The 26,015-nt window shown below is 42.7% G+C and overlaps 3 protein-coding genes and 2 non-coding genes across 8 annotated transcripts; 3 read left to right on the top strand and 2 right to left on the bottom strand.

The window, feature by feature from the left end:
- Positions 1-8,245: 8,245 nt before the first annotated feature.
- Positions 8,246-11,231, bottom strand: arl4d (ADP-ribosylation factor-like 4D). Of its 2 annotated transcripts, none has more exons than XM_028411503.1 (3): positions 10,878-11,231; positions 9,268-10,004; positions 8,246-9,088 (listed from the first exon to the last, which is right to left on the bottom strand). In XM_028411503.1, the coding sequence occupies exons 2-3, from the start codon at positions 9,709-9,711 to the stop codon at positions 8,924-8,926; spliced, it is 609 nt and encodes a 202-aa protein (XP_028267304.1). In that variant the 5' UTR covers positions 9,712-10,004; positions 10,878-11,231; the 3' UTR covers positions 8,246-8,923. The 2 variants fall into 2 exon arrangements, with proteins under 2 accessions (XP_028267304.1, XP_028267305.1); XM_028411504.1 differs by lacking the exon at positions 10,878-11,231 and adding an exon at positions 10,224-10,828.
- A 2,745-nt stretch (positions 11,232-13,976) lies between these two features.
- On the top strand, positions 13,977-14,048 carry trnae-uuc (transfer RNA glutamic acid (anticodon UUC)). Its single transcript has one exon. It is a non-coding gene; the product is annotated as a tRNA-Glu (tRNA).
- A 1,062-nt stretch (positions 14,049-15,110) lies between these two features.
- On the top strand, positions 15,111-15,182 carry trnae-uuc (transfer RNA glutamic acid (anticodon UUC)). The gene has a single exon. It is a non-coding gene; the product is annotated as a tRNA-Glu (tRNA).
- Positions 15,183-16,838: 1,656 nt separating this feature from the next.
- Positions 16,839-21,317, bottom strand: LOC114439517 (transmembrane protein 106B-like). Of its 3 annotated transcripts, none has more exons than XM_028411501.1 (8): positions 21,117-21,304; positions 20,013-20,210; positions 19,863-19,926; positions 19,624-19,777; positions 19,402-19,542; positions 19,144-19,187; positions 18,717-18,770; positions 16,839-17,873 (listed from the first exon to the last, which is right to left on the bottom strand). In XM_028411501.1, the coding sequence occupies exons 2-8, from the start codon at positions 20,206-20,208 to the stop codon at positions 17,753-17,755; spliced, it is 774 nt and encodes a 257-aa protein (XP_028267302.1). In that variant the 5' UTR covers positions 20,209-20,210; positions 21,117-21,304; the 3' UTR covers positions 16,839-17,752. The 3 variants fall into 3 exon arrangements, with proteins under 3 accessions (XP_028267302.1, XP_028267301.1, XP_028267300.1); XM_028411500.1 differs by having other exon boundaries at positions 21,000-21,133; XM_028411499.1 differs by having other exon boundaries at positions 16,864-17,873; positions 21,181-21,317.
- Positions 21,318-22,124: 807 nt separating this feature from the next.
- Positions 22,125-25,826, top strand: rrn3 (RRN3 homolog, RNA polymerase I transcription factor). The gene is made up of 17 exons (XM_028412635.1): positions 22,125-22,220; positions 22,314-22,370; positions 22,454-22,543; positions 22,659-22,788; positions 22,919-22,978; positions 23,091-23,154; positions 23,270-23,339; positions 23,461-23,559; positions 23,669-23,764; positions 23,860-23,983; positions 24,096-24,226; positions 24,325-24,455; positions 24,551-24,738; positions 24,818-24,926; positions 25,014-25,166; positions 25,250-25,334; positions 25,423-25,826. The coding sequence occupies exons 1-17, from the start codon at positions 22,125-22,127 to the stop codon at positions 25,570-25,572; spliced, it is 1,833 nt and encodes a 610-aa protein (XP_028268436.1). The 3' UTR covers positions 25,573-25,826.
- Positions 25,827-26,015: the final 189 nt, after the last annotated feature.

Below are 26,015 nucleotides of genomic sequence, written 5' to 3'. Positions count from 1 at the left end.
CAGACATATTGTTGATTTTAAATTATGGCCCAGTGCAGAGACAATATAATTAGCTTAGCAGCCCCATGCTGGGATTCTCTCCACCCCCTCTTTGTCTCTAGGGACCCCAAATCCTCTCTGCCTCCTCCCACTGTCACAAAGCTTGCCTTTGTCCTGCAGCTTGGGCCCAGCGCAATCAAACATCTGATACTAATTCAATTTGATATGGACTGTTTTAAGAGTAGGGTCCCACAACTTCCTCATGTATTTAATGTAACATGATTGGGTAATAAGTGAAAAGCTTTGAGGGCTGCCGGTGAGTATCAAATGTCCCACTATAATTGCATGTCAAGATACTCTCTGTTGCTTTTGTGGTAGCTTACAGTCTGGATGGTTAAGGCGTAGGCCTTGATCTTCAGTGGGAAGTTCCCTGGATAGATCCAAGAGCAGTGAAGTGCTGTTTTGGAGCTTAGTGTAAAAATAAATCTCTCAGTGAAGCGTCGTGCTACAGACCTCAGGAAGAGATGCTCAGAAATCAAAGAAATCTTGCTGTGAGCAAACATCTCATGTCTCACAGTTACAGCATTTGAGGAAATGTGGTATCTAAAGTCGAGTAAATGTTAGTTGGCTGTGGAAAGTATTCATTAAAGAGGTACATTCTAGCATAGAAAAGACAGAGACAGCAGGAAGATGAATAGAAAGAGGGAAAAGAAGAGACAGAAAGTGCTAAATATAAAAAAGAATGAAATGAAGGGGCAAGAGAGAACAAAACAAAGTGTCAAATCAAAAGACAGAGAGACAGGAAGAGACTGCTGGATGATGATGTGCCATGAAAGCCAAGGCAGGCTGTTGGTTGTGTTTTTCTGTGGGTAGCACACCTTTGATCTCCTACAAATCAATCTTTCCTACCTTTGATCCAGTTTTCAACCAGCTAGTTCATCTATCTGTGTCTGTATGTAACCTTGGCAAGATGGAAATGCAGAAGCCACAAGGAACCTGCAGGATGGAAGTGTGTAAAACTGTAGATGTTGCAAGTAGACATAAACCATTTCAGTGGTGATGTGCACACACATACACACATAGCCAATAATATCAGCCCGTCCTCACCAGGAAAACACAACATGAGGTCGACCTTTCAGTCTCTGCAGATGGAACAGGAGCACATTTCTCTGGACACATCTCTACATGTTCATGGGAGCAGGGACTGGCCACGCAAGAACAGTTTTTAAGATGATCTTTACAAGGGATATCCAGGCCGATTAAGTGGTTTTCAGACTCAATCGGTCAGGACTCGGATATATATTTATTAGGGCCATCAAAGTTAATGCTGTTTCCAAGGATTAATCCAACATAATGCTGCACAGGATGACACTACATGTCTAATTGGTAGTGTAGAGGTATGATTATCGCTTTGGATGCGAGAAGTAGGCGCAGGACATCACAGCCAAGATAGTATCGGACTTGGACTCAAGGGCAAAAAAACCTGATAGAGACATCCCTAATCTTAACCTAACCCCTTACTCTGTTAATACCTAAATTAAAATACTAAATGTGGGTGAAAACAAAACAGCTCATGGTGTCAGGGGACCTTGACAGACCGAGCCTACTTGCATAAACCTCCACCATACCATGCTCTGACTTGTGCCGCTACATCATTCCCATTATTGATGATGTCCGGCAGACTCCTATCATTCACCAAATGTGTTAAATAACACTGACGCACGTTCTGTGTTCACAATTGTGTCATCTGATGTGTACAGAGTACACACTTTACATCACTCTTTTTGTGTCAATGTCAATAGCAGCTCATGTACACACTTTTTACTTACACACTATTTGGTTGAGTAAATAGAGAAGACTGGCCCAGACCTGCATTATCACTAAACATGTGCATTGTAAACACCCTGAAACTTACTTTGGAGCAGAAACCTTGACAGTGTTTATACTTGAGGTTTGCTGGAACATTTGGACAGATCGAGAGACTTCCAGAGAGTGTGTGAGGGAGGGGAGAGGAGCTGTGAGCTATGCAGACATAAACACCAGTCGTGCTGCATTCCTTGAATACCAGACACACTCGCTCCACCGCCTGCCATACACCTGCTGCTGCTCAGCATCATGCACTTAAGCTGAGATATGGACTGCTCTATTAAGCTGTTATCCAGGCTCCCCTTTTCTACTTCTGCTGTTTGGTATTTGGGCATTGACTTGCCCCTCCTGTGATCTCCTGCATTAGCTTCGTTTCTCTAATGCACGCATTTGAAATGAACGTGAATGAACCCAGTGCAACCCACATCTGACTCACACACACCGCTTTGTCTTAACACTGATATTATTCATCTGAAGCAGCCACACACACACACACACACGTGTACACACAGTGGTTTTATATCTGTGTGTTTCTCATTTCCCTCGAAGGCTGGAGTCATTTGTTTTGTACTGCTCAATCTGTCTGACTCATCCTTTCCCCCGAAAAACAGACCTCCTGTCTTTGCCACCACTGCACACACAAAACACACAACTTTGCTTTGTTGTCCTGCTTTAAAATGCCCACATGCACGGCCATATCTCAATGTGATGACTTGTCATTGTGGTGTGTTTTTCTGAAACACACACACACACACACACATGGATTTTATATACTGCTTAAGGGCTAGCAGCAGAAAAACAAACCATCAGCCAACCTGGCACACACACACACACACACACACACACATCATATAAAAGTTCAGATTTAAGTTTTCCTCAGTACATCATCACCTAGAGGCCTCGACAGCTGTTTCCCTCATGAGAAACTCAGACTGTGTGTGTGTGTGTGTGTGTGTGTGCGTGTGCAGTTCTGACCATATTTTTCCAGACAGCTGGTAAGCACAGATGAGGCACTTCAGTTTGGCTTAACAGCAAAGCATCTATCTATCTAAATCAGAATCATGACATTCTTGTGTTTGAGGACTACCTAGCTCCATTATCACTGAGACTCAGATAAAGATCCATGTATCATGAGTCCCATGCAAGATGGACAAAAGAGTAGCTAAGCTCATTATTACAACTACATTTTTATTCTTGTATCATAAATATTGTTGTATTACTTCAGCCCTGATAAAAAAAAAACCTCCTCTCTTCACTTTCCTCCTGTATCCTGTCAATCACTGTAGGATCCTTCTCCTCCTTCATCCCACGTCCACCCCTCTCCTCTTCCTCACTGCTTATGCACAAGACATTCAGCACAAAAACCAGTTGCATTGTTAGACAGAGTTATGAGGCAGACTATTTCTTGGCTGGATTCAATAACTTCCAGAGTTATTCGCTCTGAGGCCACATGGTAGACTGGCTGCTTTGTGCAGCTTCATATTCAGTATTCAAACACAGGAGTTAAATTAATCTGTGCAAATATAAAGATGCGTCACACCTCTGTAGCTTTTACTGTTGTTACTTTTTGTCATTAGCACCTTTCAGAGTTCATGTTATCAGCTGGCCAGTGTTTCTGTGCGTGTTTCAGGACAGATGCGGGGTCTCCTCAGTGGCCTTCTGTTCCAGCCCTGACTGAACTGAACAGACTGGATAACACTCTGTCCCTCACCCCGCCTGCTCCCCTCCACCCTGGCACTCCTCTCGCCTGTTAGATAATCATCACATGCCTTTGTGTTATCCCCTAGAGGGCAAAGAGACAGGAGAGGGGGGGTCAGAGAGTGATGGAGAGTGTGCTTGATCCCCTCAAATGAGTGGATAAAGTTGAGATGTGTCCAAACTGAATGGTTACTTTTAATGTGTGCAGGCAGGGTGGAAAGCATTTAGATCCTCAGAATGAATAAGGACAATCTTTGCTTGACTGGTTAGTGGAATCTCCACACACACTTGTGACCACTGGTGTGCAATAATGATGTAACACTTTCACGCTTTCTCCCCTCTCACAGCACAAAGTCTGTCTGTTACACAAAATACCTCCTGAGAGATGACGAGCTGACTCATCCTTTTCTGAGTTAGAGAAACACACACACACACACACACACTGGTCTGTCACCACATGCCTAAACAACCACCTCCACTAATTCATTTGATTGCAGTGCAGTCAAACTTTAGATATTCTACATATTTATTTAGTTTTATTATTTTTTCTTCCGTACACTTTCTGGCTCTAATTTAATCATTGAAGTCAATGAGAGAACCTTCAGCAACAGAAACCATTCAGATATCAACATTTTCATCTTTTTCTGGTCTTTTCAGGTATTACAATTTTCAAATGGTTAAGAGTTTTATATCAAGTCACATTTGAAGTCTCTTCTGAGGTGTACATTAGTGTGTATCACGCAGAATGCTCACAGCCAGAGTGGTGATGTCATCGCCTACAGTGGAGAGAGCCTCAGCAGATCCCTGAAACCATTCTCTCTACCCTGCTCTCACGCCTGCACCTTTTATCTGATGGGGGTCATTTTCTTTCTGACGATGTGAACCTCAAAGTCAAGAATCAAACCGTTTGACCTCCAGCACCAGCTGTTTGGGGCCCATCTTTGCTCCATTAACACACAGTACAAACTGGATACAGCACGACCAGAGGAAACCTATTATCTAACTCACCACCAACTTCACATGTTTTACACCGTGAACATGAAGTCGCACACTTTTTTTTAGATCAAAGCCTTGGGATTCTGGGGTGGGGGGCTCATTTTAGGATAAAGATAAAACCACAACCCTTTGCAACCAAACAGAAAATCTACTGGATAGACCATGCAAAGCTGTCAGCAGACTAATATATGTAGTATTGTGTTGGGATTGAACTTATCAAGTAATGTTTACCTGTCATCCACCATAAAAACACTAGCTACAGCCTTTCAAGGCCAGGTCGGCCTCAGCAGAGGAAAAAAAAAGAAGAAGAAAAACACAGAGCAGTGATCCTGCTGTGCTGCGCTCCCATTGCCTGGAGGCAGGGTGCTGGGTATCCAGACAGGCCTGTTTTTGACACCTGCGTTCAGCTGGGCGTGGAGCTGCAGGGCTGGGATGGTGAAACAAGCCCCTTGACGTCAGTCCACCACCTCTTTTTCCCAACAATAGAGAAGAAGGAGAAAAAATTAAGAGGAGGAGGTGAGAGCTGTCATACCAGCTCACTGTTATCTGGGTAATTTAATGAAAGCAGGGTTTCTGCTTAAAGATACTCGTGCTGTGACGTGGGCTTGATCTAAATGCTTGAAAATCATTTTATCAGAGTGGACAACATATTTTCCAAATGCTCTGCTCTGGGAAATTACCCAGCTGTCTATAACAAAGTAAACACAAAATGTCAGTGCCTGTCAACGTTTACTCCAGTGGAAAATCAACAAAACACGGAGAAATAACAGCTCTGATGTCATGCTTAGGCTGTAGATATGAGCTAGAATAGCAACTAGGTTAGCATGCTGAGCAGTAACTTAAGCATCCAGTCAACCGTGCAAAGAAAAAATATAAAATCAAGTCACAGAAGCCAAAGAATGTGTGAGAATCCTTGTAAGATAAAAGTTCCCGGTAGGTCTGAAGCATGTTGTACACATAGCCGGAATCCCTGACATGCTTCAATTTCTGAGGAACAGCCTGGAACTCCTATGTCACTCCCCGCCATACCCTTTCTTTTTCTTTTTCTTTTTTTTAAGCGGCAGATTAAGCGGCAGGTCAGACCTGACGGCACGGAGGAGGATTCCCTTTGCCCATATCAGCTCAGGCCTGTCGGAACATAAGCACATAAAGAGGCCGGCATGCAACACAAAAGTAGTGTCATATAAAAGGAAACAATCATAATGTAACATAAACTGTAGATGGTCTGGCATATAAGTTTTTTAGCACAGGACTGAAAAACAGTCGTGCTTTAGAGGAGAATAGAGGTTTTTCATGTAGTGATTGTGGCAACATTAAGCTCTGGATGCCCTCTCTTCTTTCTATTTTAGAAAGCATCTGAAATTGTGCATGAAGCCGGAGCCTCCCTTTAACCAGGCTGGCCTGGGTGGACTGACAAACGTGTAGATACTCATCAAAAACCGCAGGGTTGTCTACAATTACAGCGCTGCTCTGTGAAGGAAACGTGGCCTGAAGAGGCGCAGGGAGAAAGGAGAAACAGCTAGTCAGCTCATACAGGAAGTACGTGCACATCAGGATGCTTTATACCCGCATTGATAAAACTTCAAGTGGTCTTAATTATGGTTAAATTGCAGCGCCTGGTTTTAGTGTATTTATTTGTGGTGGCTCCGTGTAGACGTCTGAGAGACAAGTAAATAAAGCTGAGATACAGACAGATAACCAAAATGGCAGACAGAGGAAAACATAAAGATGAACACATGAAAGGATGGAGGTGAGGAGCACAGCGGCTTTATGGACTGCAGTGTGCAGGAAACAGACAGATAGGTGGCGAGTGGAGGAAGATGAAAGGAAGAGGACAAATAAAGAGAGTTGAGGACTGCAATTTAATCAACACAAGTCAACTTTTCATCAGAGGGCTTTCCTGTCCTTTCTGCTGACTCATTAAATTTCCTATTTACTTATTGCTCTAACAGCTGAGTCGCAGCAGGAGGGAGTCTCCAATCGGGATAATTGGATTGACTGAGGAGGAGCAAGGGAGGGTTTGGACCAGTGATTTAAAGACCATGGGGGGATGGGATGGAGAGATTAGCAGGATTTATACATGGTCTGAACTGGGTGTTGATAAGGAGAAGTTACTTACTTATTGTTTTTATACCTGCAAACATTTAGGTTGGTTATTTCACTCTAATTTTTTGCCCGTATTTATTCAATTAACTTGGTAAATATGTTTGTTTTAGATAGAACTCAGGGATTGGGCCTTAGGTATTTATACTTTAATTCTACGCCATCATTCACTTCGTGTTTGTAACAAATAAAAGAATTTCCCCTCTGGGTAAATAATAAAGGAATTCTGATTAGGAATTTTAAGAAATGGCACCTAAAACCTGTTTATAGGACTGTCAAGCTGGCAAATGCGCCCACTAGTAACCATGATGAGGTTGGTCCCCCCCCAGGCAGGCAGGGCCACATGCACGAGACTCATGTCTTATCACAGTCAAGTGATGGAGGTTAAACAAGAAGGGGGAGGTTAAGTACCAGTGTTTCTGGTATCAGAGGAGAACAGCCCATACGAGTCACGTGGGTGGGGGATGGGCTTTCACATTCCTGTGTGACTGAGGCCAAAATCCAGAGGGTCACCCGCAGAAACTTACAGGAGTGATAGCAGGGACACACAGGAGGGTCGCTGAGTTTCTGCTTCAGAGCTGCTATCGGACTATCCGAGCAACTATTAGGTGTTGTAGCAAAATACAATCTTACTGTAGCTGTAGCTCTCCAGCACTGTGAAGTATCCCACTTCTATTGATTTCTATTGTCTGTGGCAGCCTGTGCATGTGCAGTATGTTTGTTTGAAGTCTGACCTGCACTCTTGCTTTGATTTCACCTTCAAATATTCATGAACAGCCTAACCTCTCCTGCTGGATTTTCGGCGTTCTCTTGGTGTGTATATTGTTTACTCACTGCAGAGAAACACACATTATACATAGGAACTGCTGCCTCTGACTTCCAACTATACAGATCTATAGAGAGTCACTGGGAAGGACTTCTCCTGAATGAACTCTGCAGGGCAAAACCACCTCAAACAGGTCACTGATACAAGCTGGGGCACTTGATACTATGATAATGTCATAGTGTGCAGGGAGGCAGAGGTGTGGCGGTGAAAGAGAGACACGTAATACTGACAGATGTGTGTGTGTGGGAGACATAATGGAATGACCTTCTAATGAAACTCTAGCCCGAGGACACTGACATCAAATCAGCTTGATCCAAGAAGAGTTAAATACCACCAACCAACACGACGTGTTTCCAGAGTCTACATGCTCAGTCTCAAAGGGAAAAAAAAACAATTAAAACCTTTATAAACTATTACAAATAAACAAACTATTTTGGCACTGGGGAGAAATTGGAACCCTTATACATCAGACACTGCTCATTACATGCACATGCAGTTCAGCTCCTGCTCTAACATGGCTTAAATCTTCTCATGGAGTCAGATTAGCACCTCTTTTTCTCATTAACTGAGGTCAGAGACATGACAGTTCATTGCTGTGCCCTCCCCTTGTTACACCCATACAGGTATATGTATCAACCTGCAAGCATGAATCACTTTGTTCATCACTTCTCGGCAGAGGTCGCGCTTGATTTCCAGATAACATCAGCTGTGAACTTCATTTGTACATTTCTACTGTGTGACCGCAGCTCAAATAAAGACACCGGTTTCCAAACAATATTGCCAAAGTTGCTCAATAATTTATTAATTTGTTGACATTTTACAAAACAGTATGTACACAGTGTAAAAACAAATTTACCAACCAACCGACCAACCAACCGTTCAGCCAACCCCTGAAATAAACCAACCCGTGACGAGCAAACCCACTGTGGTGAAGAGTGACAAACAATCGAAGCTGGTGTGTCAGTCTGTAAGTTGGTGGCACGTCTCAGTGGCACACTAACCTAGAATAATTACACAAGTCTTCTTTTGACCAACAAAAGCGTTGCTTAATATTCCCAGGTGAGGTGAACATCATGCAACATAGAGATTTATTAAGTGTAACATTAAAACTAAGGAACAGGGTACAGGCTGGGGCCGGCCCTATGGGTTTCTGTTGGCACTACAACTAGTAATACAAGGTTTCCTTCAATGTCGGAGTGCATCGGTGGGTGTTCGTCATATATTGCACGACTGCTGTCGTTCCTCAGCTGAGCTCCTTTATTGAAGAAAGATGAGGAACGAAGAAAAATGGAAGCAGCTCTGTCCAAATGTCTCAAGGATCGGGGAGGGTGTCTGAATTTGGTTGGAAACATTCCAGCTGGTCTGAAAGAACTGACAGGTTTTCCCTTTGGTTCCACCCATTTAAAAGTGTCACAGACATGACTGCTGGTTCAGAAAGTAGCCTCTACTCCCTCCTCATCTCTTCTTCTTGCTGTGTCGGAGCATCTTCTTCCTCTTCACAATCATCTCGTAAAGTTTCTCCAGGCCGGGCTGCAAACCCTGACCGTCCAGTGCCGAACAGCCCTGCGTGTGATGTAGCGTGGATGAGCTCAGCTCGTGTACAGCTAGCACCTTTTCCACCTGAAACACAGAGAAAGGAGAGGGGGTTATTTTGATGCTTTCCATACACTGACACTCCAACACAAGACATCAATAGAAGCAGCATTGGAAGTGTTGATATGTTTACATGTTAGGATCCTAAAGCCCCAGGGAAGCTAAGTTTGAACTGAACGGTGAACCCCAATAGTGACAATATTCACCTCTAAAGCTGACATGGCTCCATCCATGTCCTGTTTGTTTGCCAGGACCAACACGGGCACTCCCTGGTTCTCTGCTGACCGACTGATCCTGTGGAGCTCCACCTTGGCCTCCTCCATGCGCTCTGTTTCAGCAGCGTCCACCACAAACACCAGACCATCCGTCCTCCTGGTGTACGACTTCCAGAGAGGCCGCAGTTTCTCCTGACCGCCGACGTCCCACACCTGGAAGGTGGTGGTGTTGGATTTGGAGTTTCCCATCTGCACTTTAATCCGCTCCATGTTGAATCCCTTGGTGGGGATGGTCTCCACAAACTCGCGCAGCTTGAGTCTATATAAGAGGGAGGTTTTCCCTGCAGAGTCCAAACCGATCACTACAATGTGCAAAGACTGGAAGCTGGGGAGAAATGGGGTGTTGGGGGCAATTTCTGTTAACTGGTTCCCCATGTTGAGGTCCTGTAAAGTGGAAGGAATTTATATGGCTAAATTATCTCCTTTGGATCCTTTACAATCCCACTTTCTTTCCGTTTTCCAGGGTCCTCGTTTCCACTTTGGTTTTTTGAGTCCTTGGCAGCCAAACCACAAGTGTGTGTCAGGAGAGGCTTTGAAGGTGGCAGGAGGGGCAGGGAGGAGTCCGTTTGGCTGGAGAGCAGTTCACACTGTTGGCCTCACTTCAAAGACTGGTGGTGCAGGAGGGTACTGAGGGGGGGACAGACCGCCTGGCTGCAGTCACTGAGGACCTGGAGAGGGGGAGGAAAACGCATGAGTCAGCTATTTCAGCAAGGGCAATGGGCTGTCAGTAATTAGACGAGCTCTGACCTAGTCTAACTCCAGTCCAATGCTAAAGCACAAAAAGAGCAGAATGCAAAAAAAAGGCAGCGTTCAATTAATTTGATAAAGCATCATATTTATGCAAAAAAAGGTGAGTTAAAGAGCTGACGCTGCAGGCTGCTTTTGACCTTTTGTCCTGATTCACGGTGACTGCACAGTGAATGGTGAAAAAGGCAGGAGGCAGTGTCAGCATCCGCAATGTGTTTCCAGTTTCTAGCAGTGTCACGCACAGGGCTGGAAAAACAGGGATGAAAAGGAGCCATCAAGAGCGAAGGAATCCTGCAGTGCCAGTCCTGCTCGGCTGCTCTGGGTATGTCAGATATTTAAACAGGCACATGCAAATGCCTAAAATCTAACATATAATGAATAATGATAAAAAAAATTAGATTAAAATTTTTTTTTTTAATAATTTCAATTAATACAGAAAAAATAAAAGGGTAAAAAAGTGAGCTCATTCTTGCAATTAACCAGTAAACATGAATATCATTTGAGTCCAGACAAACTTTTCATGTTTTTTTTTTTGACCTAACTGGGCTTCCATACAAACAACCACTCGATCCTGTCCCGGTTTAAAAAAACAGCCTCAAACAGCCAGAAAACACACATGTGTAAACATTTGTAACAAAACATAAAGTTCCGACGTGTCTACACAGAAAAAAACCGGCGATTTTTTTTACATTTGTCTTCAAGGCGGACCTCGGGTGCAGCCGTATCCGCGCAACAATAAAGTCAACAAACGTACATTCCATGTATTTAGAGGTAAAATGTCGAATAGAACTCACCTTTCAGCACATCAGTGCAGTTTAATCGTGTCATCGTAGTTGTCGTGCCTTGAATTTTTACAAAAATATCCGAGATTTAACATGAAAAAAAGTAATCCCGATAGAGTCGAAGCCGCTGCGCGAACAGAAGCGTGTTTCTCTGGAGTGTCCGGCGCAGACTGGAAGCAGCGGAGAGGCAGAGCCGAGGACAAGCGCGACCAACCCCCTGCGAGTGACGTAGCGACGCAGGGAGGGATCCAGAAACAGGTAAACCCAGATCCAGAGAGAGAGAGAGTTACAGCCGCTACAGCGATCACGTGGTTCATGTAAACCTCAATAGTTCCAAACAAATTGCGTTCTGCCGGAAAGACATATATCAAAATAAACCCCACAAAAGTATATGTCCATTTTTTACAGAGGGAGTCTATGGAATTGTTTCTGTTTTACTCTATCGCTCTGGGTAAACCCATCCACACTCTCACACCAAAACACACACACACACCAAAGTGAAACTAAACCTAAATCACACACTTCACTATCTCTGCTTGGAGCCTTTATCCTGGTTTTGATTGTTCAAGACAACACTCCTGTTTATTCACCATCATATCACCATCCAGGTAATCTGTGTGCACTATCTGGGCCTTGGTTTCTAAGCCACTCTCAGCCACTTTGTTTTTTCTACTGATAATACTCAGTAAACCGGTGTCAGGACTTGTATCTGGGTTTCTCGGAGCAGCCCTGATTTGTGTCACGCACAGCTGATAAAAAAGGTGTGTGCAGGTTTCCAAAATCAACATGTTTACACGTGTGGCAGAACTTGCACAATTGATTTACTATTATAATAATAAAAATCACCTCTTCTCGTTAGCTGAAGCATTAGTATTCAATCAAAATGATCATTAACAATAATCTGATGATCCGTGTGCCCGCAGGTCATCACAGGTCAGTAGAGGTCACCTGTGACATAATGGGTCCATTGATTTGCATGATAATGTTCTGTGTAGTTTTCCACTGATACACATTATAATAGCAAATTGGGCGTGTGCAGAGATATGTGTGTGTGTTGGGTGGGGGATGTGTGTGTGTGTGTGGGGGGGGGGTCTATTGTAAATGACTGGAGCCAGGCTGACCGACTGCTCCACCTTTACATTAGTTTCTATGAGATTTACCTTTAACCATAACTGCTGCTTACCCAACTTTAAAACACTTTGTAGTACAATGTGTGTGTAACGTGAATGTGAATGCATGAGCAGATATAGGTCCCCACAGCATGTGTGTGAGACCTGACCCACACACACACACACAGACAGCTGAAAGAAGAAACAAACCTGAAAATCCGTCTCTTTCTCACTGGAAGACGCCTTAAAACCACCACAATGAAAAACTGGTATTGGAAATTTCAGTTGATTGACTTCTTGGGTTTGTCCTTTTTTGGCCTTGGGGGACAGTGCACAACAACAACTCTACTTATCTGTCCACTTCACAGCTGTCAATAGCAAAGTCAAGTTGATTGAGGACAGAAAAAAGGAGAAAGAAACATAAAGTTAGGATTATATTATCAATTCTTTTCCACATTTTTCTACATATTGAGTGTGCATCCTGCTACCAGTACAGCAACATAAAGGCCATTAATGTGCAGGGTAGTAGCACACTCTGTTGTTGACAGGAGAAACTGCAGCTCTGATGAATAAACGCCTCGATCTCACTGTTAACAGGAAAAAATGCCCAGTTTTAATGAGAAACATTGTGATTTATATACATCTATATATGCATTTGCTTGTGATAATAAGAGTGTAATAATAATTTTAATTACGGTAGTTAATAATTTAACTTGTGAGATTATCAGTTACATCAGCTTTTATTTCAGGAGTACCTGAGTTACCATGGAAACCTCAGAGACAAGTCCCCTGAGAGACTGAGGACCTGCCTCAGGCTTTGACAGAGTTGCATACAAACAGCAGTAATAAACATGAAATGTGTTTCCAGATGATTACTGCAGACAACAACAAACTCGGTGCACACACAGATATTGAAGATGGGATTGTTTTATAGTGAACCAGTGGTGAACCGCGGGGAGCAATGATTTATCCACCCAACCATTCCTGTCTGTTTCTCTCTTAACAAAGCAGCCCTGGAGAGCATTGTGTTGCCTGGAAACTCCACTTAACAAGGTCAGAGATGGGAGACTGACACCTCAGCCTTCACCAGTCCTCCACTCAGGCAGCTGCTGTATATCTACCTTCTCTTGAGGACACAAGTCAGGTGAGTAAACACTCCTTTGCTTGCTCAATAATTCTCAGACATCACAACCGTGTGTTACATCGTTAAGCCGTATTATTTTATATCATGTTTCATGCTATGTAAAGCCGATTCACTAACAATGTTGCATAATGCAGGATGTATTCTATGTGCACATTAAGTAAAATGAGCAGCTCAGAATCACATATTATATGTTAATAACATGTGATCTTATATTAACTGCAAATCCTCACAGATTCAGCATGCATTTCAACAACATTTCAACTAGTGGTAAAACTAGTAAACACCTGTGAACTGCATAGACTGAGCCACGTGACCACCGACAATATATGTAATGTGCGTCACATTAAAAATTTCAGTTAGCAGTGACACATATTCAGAAGTTACCCTGAAACCATTACAGGAAAAAGCTCAGTAATCAGAGTAGCTGGTGTTATCATGTGTCAGGGTACTCTATTGTCACTACACAGACACAAAGAGAGCAGTTAGGGAGGAGCTAACATTATATATAATGTAATGCTTGTTTTGCATGAGTTGCACTTTTAGTGCAATTTCCTGTTCTAAATATTAAACAGTAATTTAACACCAGGTCACCAGCGTGTCGCACCTTTTAAACTCCCTCAGCACAGACCTTTGCTTTGATTCATTTCAGCACACAAAGCAGATTATTTTACAGTAAACAATGAGTTAATATCTCCTCCAGCTGCTGCACATCAGGATGTCGGCTATGCACTGGGAAGCCAGGCGACGTCAGAGTGCTCTGGACCGCAGGGTGGCCCGAGACAAACAGCAGGTAACTCATGTGTGCGCCTAATTTTAGATGTGATGTTGTCCTTCAGTGCTTTATGGTGGGTATATAAGTCCCATATGGTCTAGCGGTTAGGATTCCTGGTTTTCACCCAGGCGGCCCGGGTTCAACTCCCGGTATGGGAACTTTAGTTTAGTACCTGTAAATGTTGTCTTTAAGACGTCATGATAACAATCAACATTCAGGCCAGAAATTTGTTCAGTTCGTTGTAGCACAGCAAGTGACAATTTTCTTTTAAAACTGGAGCTACACTGACTGCTCCCTGTTGCTCTCTGTTCAGTCTGCTGTGTTATTGAACAGCAGAATGGAAAGCTGACTGGAAACTGAGCAGGGTCATGAGACACCCCAGCATGGGGTCAGGCTGTGGGTCAGACTTGTTTCCTGTGTGAATCTGACAGCTTGTATCCTGTTGCTGATGCATTCAGAGCCAGCAGCACCGATACGTAATTTAACCTGTTATAATTATGATTTTTTTAAAAGTAGCATTAACTTTAAATAGGCAGAGATTCGTTACAAACATAAGACACACCGTGTGTCACTTGCAGGCACTGTTCCAGTGCAACAAGATGCTGCCGTTACTCGGCCGCTGGGACACTGACAGCTTAAGCTGAGATATGTTCACTGGAGCGTTTCTTTGATGGCAGCTAAGCTCTTATAGTCTAACACAGCTGATGTTCAATGGAGGCCCATCCATAGAAAAGCTACGGGAAATCCATCACAGTGTCACTCTTTCTCTCTTTGCAGCTGCTGCACCGAGATTCTGACACGGCCAACAAAACAACACAATCAAACGCGACGCAAGAGCAAGCAGGTGTGGTGATGCTAATGTCAGCAGAGATGGTTATTTTACAACTGCAATCAAATATTTGAAAGATTACAGTTAAAGACACATCTCTCAACTCGTATGGGCATCAAAGTCAAACAATTTTGACAGGACCAAAGTATCATATCATTCCCTGACCCATAGTGTGCGAATAAGACACAAAACGTCGCACAAAACAAATAAAAAAAGAGAGAATTTTATAAATAAATAAATACAAATTAGTCAAAGATGCCTGTGACCCTGCACTGCACGGCAAGGCAGGTTCAGACGATGGTTCGATGGATGGAAGGATGAAGTAGGACTGTTTTAAGATGGACTCATACCAACTCAGCCACTGCATCATTCGACGACACCAAGCTCAGACTCCCATATGGTCTAGCGGTTAGGATTCCTGGTTTTCACCCAGGCGGCCCGGGTTCAACTCCCGGTATGGGAAAGTAAATATTTATAGTGATGAACATGAGTTTTAAAAAATCAAAATCCTGCAACAAGAGATCCATTTGACACATCTGATGAAAGGCTTGAGGTCACATGCGTTCTTACATATCTACAGTGACATCCTTATTTGAAAGCTACAAAACCTTCATATTACTACTTTGTATAGGAGACTGTCGTCTGGTTGTTCTAAAAAAAATGTAGACAGCTGGAGTGCCAGTGAGGAGGGGCTTTCTGCTCTCCTGATCATGGAGCCAATTTTCTGGCTGAGAAACAGCTGTTTACATTTAATTGTCCAGCGAACTGTGTCCAAACATGTCTACTGTACAGCTGTTTACACACACTACCCATATTGTAATTCTCCTGATCTGTCGGCAGGAGAGGACAATGGCGTCTTTGTTTGTACTTCATGAATATTATTGTTATCTCTGAAGACCACTCAAGTGTCTCATCAGTGAAGTCAGACAGCGCTAATACATCAGCATACAAATGCTGAATGTAAACTCAAGGAGCACCCTTTATACACACACACACAGATGAGTCACAGCTAACGGCTCCACTGCTTAAAAAAGTTGTTTCTGAAGCAGGTTTATCTGCAGCCTTTTCCTAACATGCACTGCTGCCTCAGCTTAATGCGTCACTCTTAAAAACAGTTGTTGTAAAAGTGACAGTCGTTATATTTCTGTCAACACCGAACGAGCAGCAGCGAGTTCACACTTTGCTTAACAAGACCAAAAGCAGTCTTGTATGTTCTGTGTTACTTATGCCTTCCTGTGTTGAAAGCTGAATATCGCACACAGATAGCAGAAAGGCCGTCATGGTCCAGAGTGTTCTCATTAGAAGGAAGGCTGATGAATAATTCATGAAGGGCCACACAGGCTGCTCCACACTCTGTCTCACATATCACCGACCACAGATTTACTGCTTTCCTGGCATTAGAACAACCTGGTAAAGATTGATGGCAGCCAAGTGTGACAATATATTCAGGTTTCATGCAATGCATCCTTCAGATAATACATCTCAAGGTCCCATATGGTCTAAACGGATAGGATTCCTTTCATCAAGGCGGCCTGGGTTCAGCTCCCGGTGTGAGAAGATGCTTCTTTAGGGAGAGAATATTATGAATAAAGTGGTGATGAGCACAACAGTGAGGAAAATGTATGTTCTGTTCCTCCTGTGGTTATAGCTGGAAGTCAGTGTCCCCACTGTAAAGGTGATCTGAACACAACAGCCCATGGCAGGGCCAAGATCCCCAACAGATACTCCGTGAGTATCAACACATTCCCAATGTGGCACGAATGTAGATATTAAAGTGGAATAAAGTTTTTAAATAGTTGTATAATGTTTTTTCTTCCAGTCTTTGCAGTACACCCAGCAGTGGTGAGGACAAGGAGAAACCTGTGTCCTCTGATCAAAGATCTAAACAGCATATCTGTACTGTGTTCTGTCAAAAAACAAAAATCATCATGGGTCCATAATAAATCAATCATCTGGAAAAAATGGAGCTATGTGGTTTTAGTTGGAATCATATTTGCAATAAGTAGAAACACCGTGTCCTCTTCATAGACTGATAAATCGACAGTGTAGTGATGCCACCTACTGGCTAACTAAGACTATAGCAAGATGTGAAGCAATAACTTGCGGCACCGTTAAAGCATCATGTCCCAACAGGGAGAAGGAGAGCCGGGGTAAGGTTCTTTATTTATACCACCAAGCATGTGGCAGACTTCAAGTTTGTCCAAGTGATGGTTCACGCCACAAATTCCCCTTACAGCATTCCTGAGATATCACTCCCAGGAATAAGACGGACAAAGTACTGTAAAAAAAATGTACAAGTATTTGTTTTTTGGGTAACAGAGACACTTATGTGGATCAGATTAAGGCGACCGATCAGTTACAAATATGATATTGTAATATATTCCATTATTCATTCACTGAGTAAACGAGACAGTATAGTGCAGTAAAATTAGATGCAATCACACTTATTGATTGGTGATGTTCAGACAGTAGTCAACACTTTCAAGTGCAGCTCTGAAATAAAGAACGACTAAACAGTGACTCTTCAGTTGGGGTTTCTGTTCTACCTTTCACACGTTCCTCCACAGACCCCATGTTTGTTTCGGATGGACGGGTCACACAGACAATCCATTCACAGCGGCGGCCAGTTTAGTACCAGCATGCAACATATATAACTCATATGTTGATCTACATGTTACCATGATTAGTACAAAAAAATGTCATTAATATCGAACTAAGAGCCTTCAAACAGAACGATTTGGCCCGGTTGTTTGGTCCACGCCAGGTTTTAGCCTCCTCAGCAGCTTAAACACAGTAGACGAAGTGACATTTTTTAAGCAAATTGAACAGATTTAAGTATTAAAGAACAATTAGTCCTTTAGTCCGCTTCATTTTAGTTATCTTCATCCACCCATCCATGTGAGTGTAAACTACACCCCTGTACCTAATTATATCCATTCGACATCATTCTGTGAACCAATAAAATCCATCTTTACAAACAGTGTGTCGACACTATTTGTTTATCTGTCCCTTCATCTACCATGCATTCCTCCATTAGGTGGGTGAGTGTTGTATGTTGTGTGGGATAGTGGTATTCGCTCCACAGTCGATGTACTCATATGTGTCCACGGAGAGCTGCTCATAGTGTGCCAGGTAGTAGACTGTCAGGGACATCCTGCAGTCAATCAAACAAAACATGGAAGACTGTGTCAGGAAACACATGAGATGACAACAACAGCAGTGCATGTTAGCTGCACTAGCTCCCTGTGCCATGGCAAATACATATCAAACAAATAACTGAGCCCTGATTGGTTCAAACAGCTTTGTCCACATCATGTGACCTGTTTCTATGACGAAACACTGCAAGAATTCAAATGATAACTAATAATCAGGAATGTACCGAAGTGGGGAATTTATAATTTCTGTACCTTTTTTCTTAAATCTGGTGAGCAGCTGTTAAATTGTACAGTGAGGATCTGAGCTTCAATTCAGAGACTAAATTGGAGACAGGCTGATCTTTGAAATCGAATCAAAAGCTCATGTTGTTTTCCCCTCGTGGAGCATGTGAGCGAGGCTCTGTTGAGGATGGTTTAATGTGTGGATCCGTAGTCATGTGAGTGTCAAATTCACAGGACAAAGACGGGCCGAAGGCCGCTGATACTCTCAATGGTTTTCCCCTGCCTAACGCCACTGATAATAATGAAACAGTTCTCATTACGCTACTGGACAACTTCTGCTTAAAGATAACCTACAGATGCACAAACAGAAGTGCAAACCATTGTTTATGAAAATAAGGAACTCTTAAAAGATTGTGGCTGCAAATGTAACACTAACACACAGGGAATGATCATTTAGACTAGAATTAATTAAAATAAACAAAATAAAGGGCTATTGCCTTCTTTAGTGATGGAGTTATGAGAGTAAGAATCACTCCTCTGTCTTTATTTTATTGTGCTCATTTAAAAATAAAGATTTGAAAGGATTTTCATTGCCTTTGGAATCAATGTAGGACACTTACTGTAGGTGCAGGTACAGAATGTGGACAGGAAATGAAGGGTTCCTACAGAAGTTACTGCAAAAAATACAAAAAAAAGGTGTTTTTAAAAGGTGCATCGTTATACAGACAACTTAGTAAACACATGTAGAACACACACACACAGAGAGAGCTCAAACAGAATCTAATCATATACAAGGAAGAAAAACTAACATAATCCAGCTGGTCTAACAGGATGTGCCAGTGTGTGGTAAACACTTTATGCAATTCAAAACCAATGGCTTGCAGAACTTATTTCTTCATTTTAGATCTATGTAAAACCTAGAAAAACAACATCTTTTGTCATCTATGTTCTTCCCACTTATTCTATACTTTATACAGTAAATCTATAACATTTTAATAATTTTAATACAAGTGCTTTTTGCAGAACATCACTGTGATGGTAGCTCACCTCAGGCCAGGATCTGTCAATTTGACAGGTATCATGAAGGAGTACTGCCAGGAAAGAAAGAACAGATGCAAGTCAATCCTCATTCCAAAACAATGATACACCTCAACCTTGGTTTATTCAAAGAAGCTATTCCTGATATAAAGAACACAATAATTTTACATTTCAGACACTAAATCCTTTTTTAGCACTCCTCTAGTTAGCCTCATTTGAAAGTGTATAAAATAGTGTTGTCTGCCGCAGAGGCTGAATGTTTCTCACCGTTTTGATGGACAGGGGTTTAACAGAGGTGACATTCTTGACGGTCACAGTTCCCACCACTGTGTCAACGTTGAGGGCCTGCACTGTCAGATTGTAGGTCTGCACCTCTGCAAAGTTTTTGTTGGTGATGTTCAATACATTCTACAAGGAAAGAAACATTAATGAGTCCCTACATGTCTGCTTTGCCATCCATCAAGTTCTTCACTCGCTCTTTCTACGCACCGTGATGTTAATTTGGACGTCAGTTTCTGTGAAGTAAACAAAGGATGATGCGACAGCTACAGGAGACAGAATGACGGAACGAGGAAACAGGAAGAACAGCACCAGGGTGCTGACCAGGAAGCACACACCGACAGACGCGGCAACGTAAAGCTTCCTGAAAGGAAAAGGAGATATCCAAAGGTTTTTATTTTCTAATATCAAGGTCTGAGTTATGACTTGACTTCAAAAGGTCATCTTACGTGTGTCTGGGTCTCAGCCTCTGGTCATTACAGGGGATGACAGCCACCAGCTTACTTTCTTGACCTGTAACATGCACAGAAAATGGGTTGTAATCAAAAAATATTCAGTATGGTAGAGATACAGTTTAAATGTGTCTGTATTTTCCAAACCTCTAGGTATACGTCCGGTGCCCTGGCAGGTCGGACAGTCCACTGTCTCCCCAGAGCTGTGTCTCCTGCTGGAGCTCCGCCTCTTGTGCGCATCCTTTTCTATTATAGGCTGTTTTTCATTGTCTTGTCCACTCTCACTGTGCTGGACTCCCAGACTCCCAGTCACACCATCACACTTGCTGGAAACAACCCCCATACCTAAAGGAAACAGGAGGAATATTTTAACTCAACCACAACCCCACCCCAAAAACAGCATTCACTGATGAAAAAATGCATCTCTAGGTGTGCTAAAATTAAAAAGAAACAAAACTAAAAGAGGAACTTTGTTCATCTGCATGTGCAGGAGATGTGTTTACTGAGAAATGCAGGTGCACGGACTGAACACCTACATAATTCATTTCACCTACATGACTCATTCTCAAGTCAGACCAAATAAAACCCACAGCAAAATACAGCATATAACAAGTCAGTCACTAATAATAACACAAGATCGTCGGTGTTTCCTGTTAAACAGCTCTAATAAAGCTATTATTATGCACTACCTGCTCATGCAAGGGGGGAAATGGAAATGTTGACACGGAACCTGTTTGTAAGGTCTAGTAGTAAAAGTGTGGTAAACAAAATATGTTAGAATAAACAGATCTAGGAGATTATTTCTGAATAAAAATGAAAATGAAAAATTGTGCAGAGCAGGTGGTTAGACATGGAGAGCTGCAGACTCATCAGACAGGAAAGCGTCACATCACCCGTGTCACGCACATGAGGCTTCACTTTTGCACTTTGTTATTTAAGTAAATAACAAAAATTAAATGTAAAATTGAACAGTTCCGGTGTCATTAAGGGTTATTTGCTGAACATTGAGCAGACGACCACAGGACGCCTGAACTACGCACTTTATTCAACCGTAATATAATAATTGTCAGCTGACACGTTCAAAGTACATTTGGCATCCATTTTATGACAAATAACAAGTAAAGCCAAACATACCTGACAGATAGGAGTAGAAATGTTAACAGCGATAGTCAGAGTGTTTCTGTCATGTCGCTAAATGTGCGTCATGTCATGTCTCGCTAATTTGAACGGCATAAAAAATGTCGCACTTTCCTTTTCCCAGAAACTCCGCCTTCCAAACGCCTCGCTCACACGGAGCTGTGTCCAGAACACTCACCTCAGCGGTGTGGTTATATTTTAAGAGGAACTTTGTGTCTTCATCCTCAGTTTTGCTGAGTCGTCTTCCTGCTCGCTGTGTTGTTGCTGGTACCCAGCTGACACCGCCAGGGCACGCGGGCGGAACAGAACACACACACACAAGCACTTCCTGTCAAAACCTTCAAAATAAAACTGCTACTGTTTTTTTTTCTGGACAGCTGTGTTATTTGTTAAGTAACAAGCAATTCTGTATTGATTTTACAATATTACAATATTACAAGTGTTTTCTAGCCACCCACTACATCAAATATACTAAATAAACATTTTAACAAAGAGCATCAGCCACTTCACAACACTATATGTACTACTCACATTTGCTCTACATTGTAAATATATTTAAACCTATCATGTGCATTGTTGCCAATTAATTGTTTTATTCAAATTAATTCACAAATAATCTATTTTTAGATATATTTAAGACAGGCATTTTTAGTTAATTTAGATAAAATAATTTGGATTTGGATCGAATTTAATAATGAATTTGGATAATGAAATTTGGATAACATGATAATACATGTAATTATTTTCTGTATTTCTTCGAAATATAATGCAGCGGAAGACTTTTCAATTAACATAAAGACATTTTAGTCAAAGCGGAACCTTAAACTCATGCGTCTGGTTTCTGGGACTGCTGCACTGCTCGTCGGCATATTCACTTCCGTAAACACGAGATCGTCTTCCTGTCGTGGAAATTGAGCTCCCACATGCGCCTGGCTGTTGATAAGGAGTTTGTTTTCTAAAATGTGATCGTTTCTGAAATGTATTCGCATAAACGTTCAGGTGGGGAGTGACGTTATCAAACTAAACATGTAAACAGCCCGACTTTTTCTGTTCAGCTCGAACTTTTAGCGTAAGGTTTGCTAGGTTAGCAAAGCATAAACAAGCGTCAGCCACGAGTGGATCATGGAGGTAGACGGCCTGGACTTTTTAAACACTCCTCCGATGAAGACTGTCAGGTTTGGAGGGAGTGTTGCGGAGACTTTGGAGAAACACAAACGGGTAAAGGTTCTAAAGTTTGTTACGCTAACAAAGTAATTGCAAGACTTCCTATTGCTTTGTGAGTTGATTATCTATTATCTTATTTTGTTAAAGGGAGACTCCAGTGATTATGAACTGCTGAAACATCAGCTGACTGATCCTGAGATAAAGGTACAGACAAGCATCAGTGAGTTTGTGAAGTAGTAAACCTGCTCATGTAACTTAGTGTCTCACTGAACTCTCCCCTCTGACAGGATGGTCAGATCATCAACTGGCTCCAAGAATTTAGGAATTGTGTGACCAAGCTAAACAAAGAGCATGAACAGCTCATTTATACCATCCTGGTGAGTACGTGGTCGCACAGAGTGTCTTGAATGCTGTGGCCAGTGTGTAATATTAAAATGTGATTGGGCATACATGCTTAAAATTAATCCCTGCTCTGTGCGTGTATGTGTGTAGAGACTTCCATGGGTCGGCCGAAGCCAGGCCGTGGTGGAGGAGTACATGGCATTCCTTGGTAACCTGGTCTCGGCACAGACTGTGTACTTGTGCACGTGCCTCAAGATGGTGGTCTCCCACTTCACTCCCAGTAAGTTCCCCTGACTTTTGGTTCAACAAATGATGTGTAAATAACGCATTTTGAGTTGAAGTCTGTTAGGATAACAGTAAAGCAGTAAGGTTAATAAGGTTAATTAAATAACTTGTGTCTTTGTCTTTAGAGAGAGTGACCATCTGTGAAGGAGGGGTGGATATCTCTGATTCAGATGATGAAGATGAAAGTAAGTAGAATTTATACTCTCCCTCTAAGCTCTTTTTAAAACACATTTATTGTCCTTATTCTCTCGCTAAATACAAATAAATTAACACTGTTTGTTACTTTGTTTTGTTTAGATCTGGCCAAAAACTTTGATCAGTGTCACCAGGCGTTGCAGCTCATCATCAGATATGTTCCATCGTAAGTCACTTACTGTGCACTCTGTGACATGACATACAAGTGACATTAGCTATATAAACCTTTTCTTTTTGTGTGTGTGTGTGTTTTACCATAATGACCTGCTCTGTTGTTGTAGTACAAGCCGCTTCCTGATGCCCATTCTGCACGAGAACTTCCCCTTCATACAGAAATCATCCAGCACTCTGGTAAGGGACAACATGGACTGTTGTCTTCCAATGCCAAGCTTCACTTCTGAATATGATCTGATACCTCAGCTCCTGTCTGAAGTTACAGTATTACAGTGTTTAAATGTTTTGTCTTTTACAGGAATGTTACGTTCACAATCTCCTGAGGGTCACAGTGTACATACCATCCATTCGACGAGACATACTGGAGTTGATCATTGGAAAGATGCTTAAACTGGATGTAAGTGATTTAAATATATTCTTCCCAATGTAAGTTTCATTCATGTTTTATGGTCATAGTGAGATGTGTGTGTTCTGCTGGGTGTAACGGTGTGTGTGGTGTACTTCAGGTGAGTGCATCCCGGGCAGATATTGAGGAGGCAGAGGAGAACGCAGCACATAACCACACGGCAGAGAGGCAGACTGAGGAGGGCCTCTTCGACATGGTAATTCAGGAAAATGTTTAGTTTGAAATGCTCACTGTTCGTACCACAGTATTTGAAGCAGCATCCATCACTTGATCTGTGTGTGTTTCTGTCAGGATGAGGACATGTCGGAGGATCGGCCCTCCACAACAACACTCACGGCCCACCCAGTGGCTGAGAGGCTGGACACGCTCATGGCTGTCATGATGGCTTACATCAAGGACGCCTGCCACATCAATGGTAAACATTGACATTACACAGGCCAGGGTTATCCTTTGCTTGAGTAAAGAAGAATTTTGTAAATGTGGAAAATGCAAAAAAAACACAAACAGTGCTGTGTTTTCTGTCTCAGGCTTGTTTCATGCGGACAGGACTAAGGAGCTGTACAAAGATTTATTGAGTGTGTTTGACAAGCTCATTCTGCCAACACATGCCTCCTGTCACGTGCAGTACACCCTCTTTTATCTCTGCAGTTTCAAACTGGTCAGTACTTCACTCACTGTGTAATTGTAAAATTGGACAACACATTATATTATCTTGGAATAGAATGTTTAATGATTTTTCTGTGCCGTCTGCCTCAGGCCCTGACAGAGGCCTTTCTGGATCACCTGTGGAAGATCCTCCAGAACCCCTCTCAGCCTGCTGTCCTCCGCCAGTCTGCCGCTGGATACATGGGAAGCTTTCTGGCCAGAGCAAAGTTCATCCCTGTGGTGTGAGTGTAGTTCGTGCTTATTACAACACAGAGACAAGTAAATGCAAGTCATCTGCGGCCAGGATGACGTATCTGTTGCTCTGATTCTGCTGCAGCACCGTGCGAGCCTGTCTGGACTTGCTGCTCTCTTGGATCCACCGCTACATAGACAGTCAGGACAGCAGCGGCAGACAGGTCTGTTGTGACATCAGTCTGCATGGACCCTTCTACACTGCCTGCCAGGCTGCCTTCTACGCAATCATCTTCAGGCACAGAGCCATGCTGGAGGCCAACATGAAGAAAGGTAGCAAACACCCCGGCAGGAAATCGAATGATAACATCTGCTGTCATGTTTATCCAGAATCAATCTCTCCATTTGTTAGGTCTGGAGTACCTGCAGAGTTTGAACCTGGAGCGGGTGGTTATGTGTCAGCTGAACCCTCTCAAAGTCTGCCTGCCTTCTGTCACCAGCATGTTTGCAGCAATCACCAGGTACACACAACACACTCTTAATACCTTTGGTAATGATAAAGCCGTGTAGCAGATAAAGGTTTTAAGCAGGTGTGGTATGTGTTGCAGGAAGTATCAGGTGGTGTTCTGCTACACCATCATAGAAAAGAACAATCGCTCTGTGCTACCAGTGGTCCGGAGTTCTGTAGGAGGAGACACTGTGACCACGAACACCAACCCGCTGGACAGCTTCTTCCCCTTCGACCCCTACCTGCTCAAAAGGTAGGTTCTGGAAGGCAGTGGTCTGTCCTAGACATTGAAAAAGGGGTGTGTCTGCACATGAGAAACTTCCTGTCTGTGTGTAGGTCTGGCCCGCTGATCGAGCCCCTGTACCAGGTCTGGGAAGAACTAACAGACATAGAGCTGCTTTCCACCAAATCAGGCCAACAGGTGAGATGACAGAAAAATGACAAGTCGTACTACCTGGACTTGTTATCACATAGAGAATAACTGAGGTTGTTTAATCCGTGTCTGTCAGGCCTCAAAGGAGGAGGACGACGACTTTCTGTGTGGGGAGACGCCCAAGGCCGAGGGCATCGTGGGAATGACGCCAAGCTCCTACGACTCCAGCATACGCAGTCCCAGCAGCGTGGGCTCACCCCCCATCAGCCACCAGAGGCCATTTTAACTCCTACATGGACAGCTTTTCACAAGAACACCCCCCCCAGACCTTTTCTTTACACGGAGCACAAAGTTATAACATACACTGAAAACACATCATACTGGCATATGCATACTTTTATTTAATGTTATTATTTCACTGTAAAAAAAAAAAAAAACATGTGGCATGTGCAAAAAATGGAAGCATCATTAAGGGAAGAGCTGAACCCCTGATGAGCTCAGAATCTTATGTTAAGTTTTAAATGAACAGTTCTATATGAACTACTGTTGACACGTCGTTTTTTCTTTTCTGGATGTAAAAAAAACAGGAATTAAACTAACTGTTGGTTGGGTTGTAAAATCAACAAAAGTATTATAGTCATCTGAAAACAAAAATGTAAATAAACGCATAAAAACATAAAGAAACCCGACACTGTTACAGTCATCAGTTATTCCTTTAATATAAAACGG

The sequence above is a fragment of the Parambassis ranga genome, chromosome 8 (assembly GCF_900634625.1).
Source record: "Parambassis ranga chromosome 8, fParRan2.1, whole genome shotgun sequence".
NCBI lineage: Eukaryota > Metazoa > Chordata > Actinopteri > Ambassidae > Parambassis > Parambassis ranga.
The sequence above is the reverse complement of the archived record's forward strand: the minus strand, read 5'-3'. Positions and strand labels throughout refer to the sequence as shown.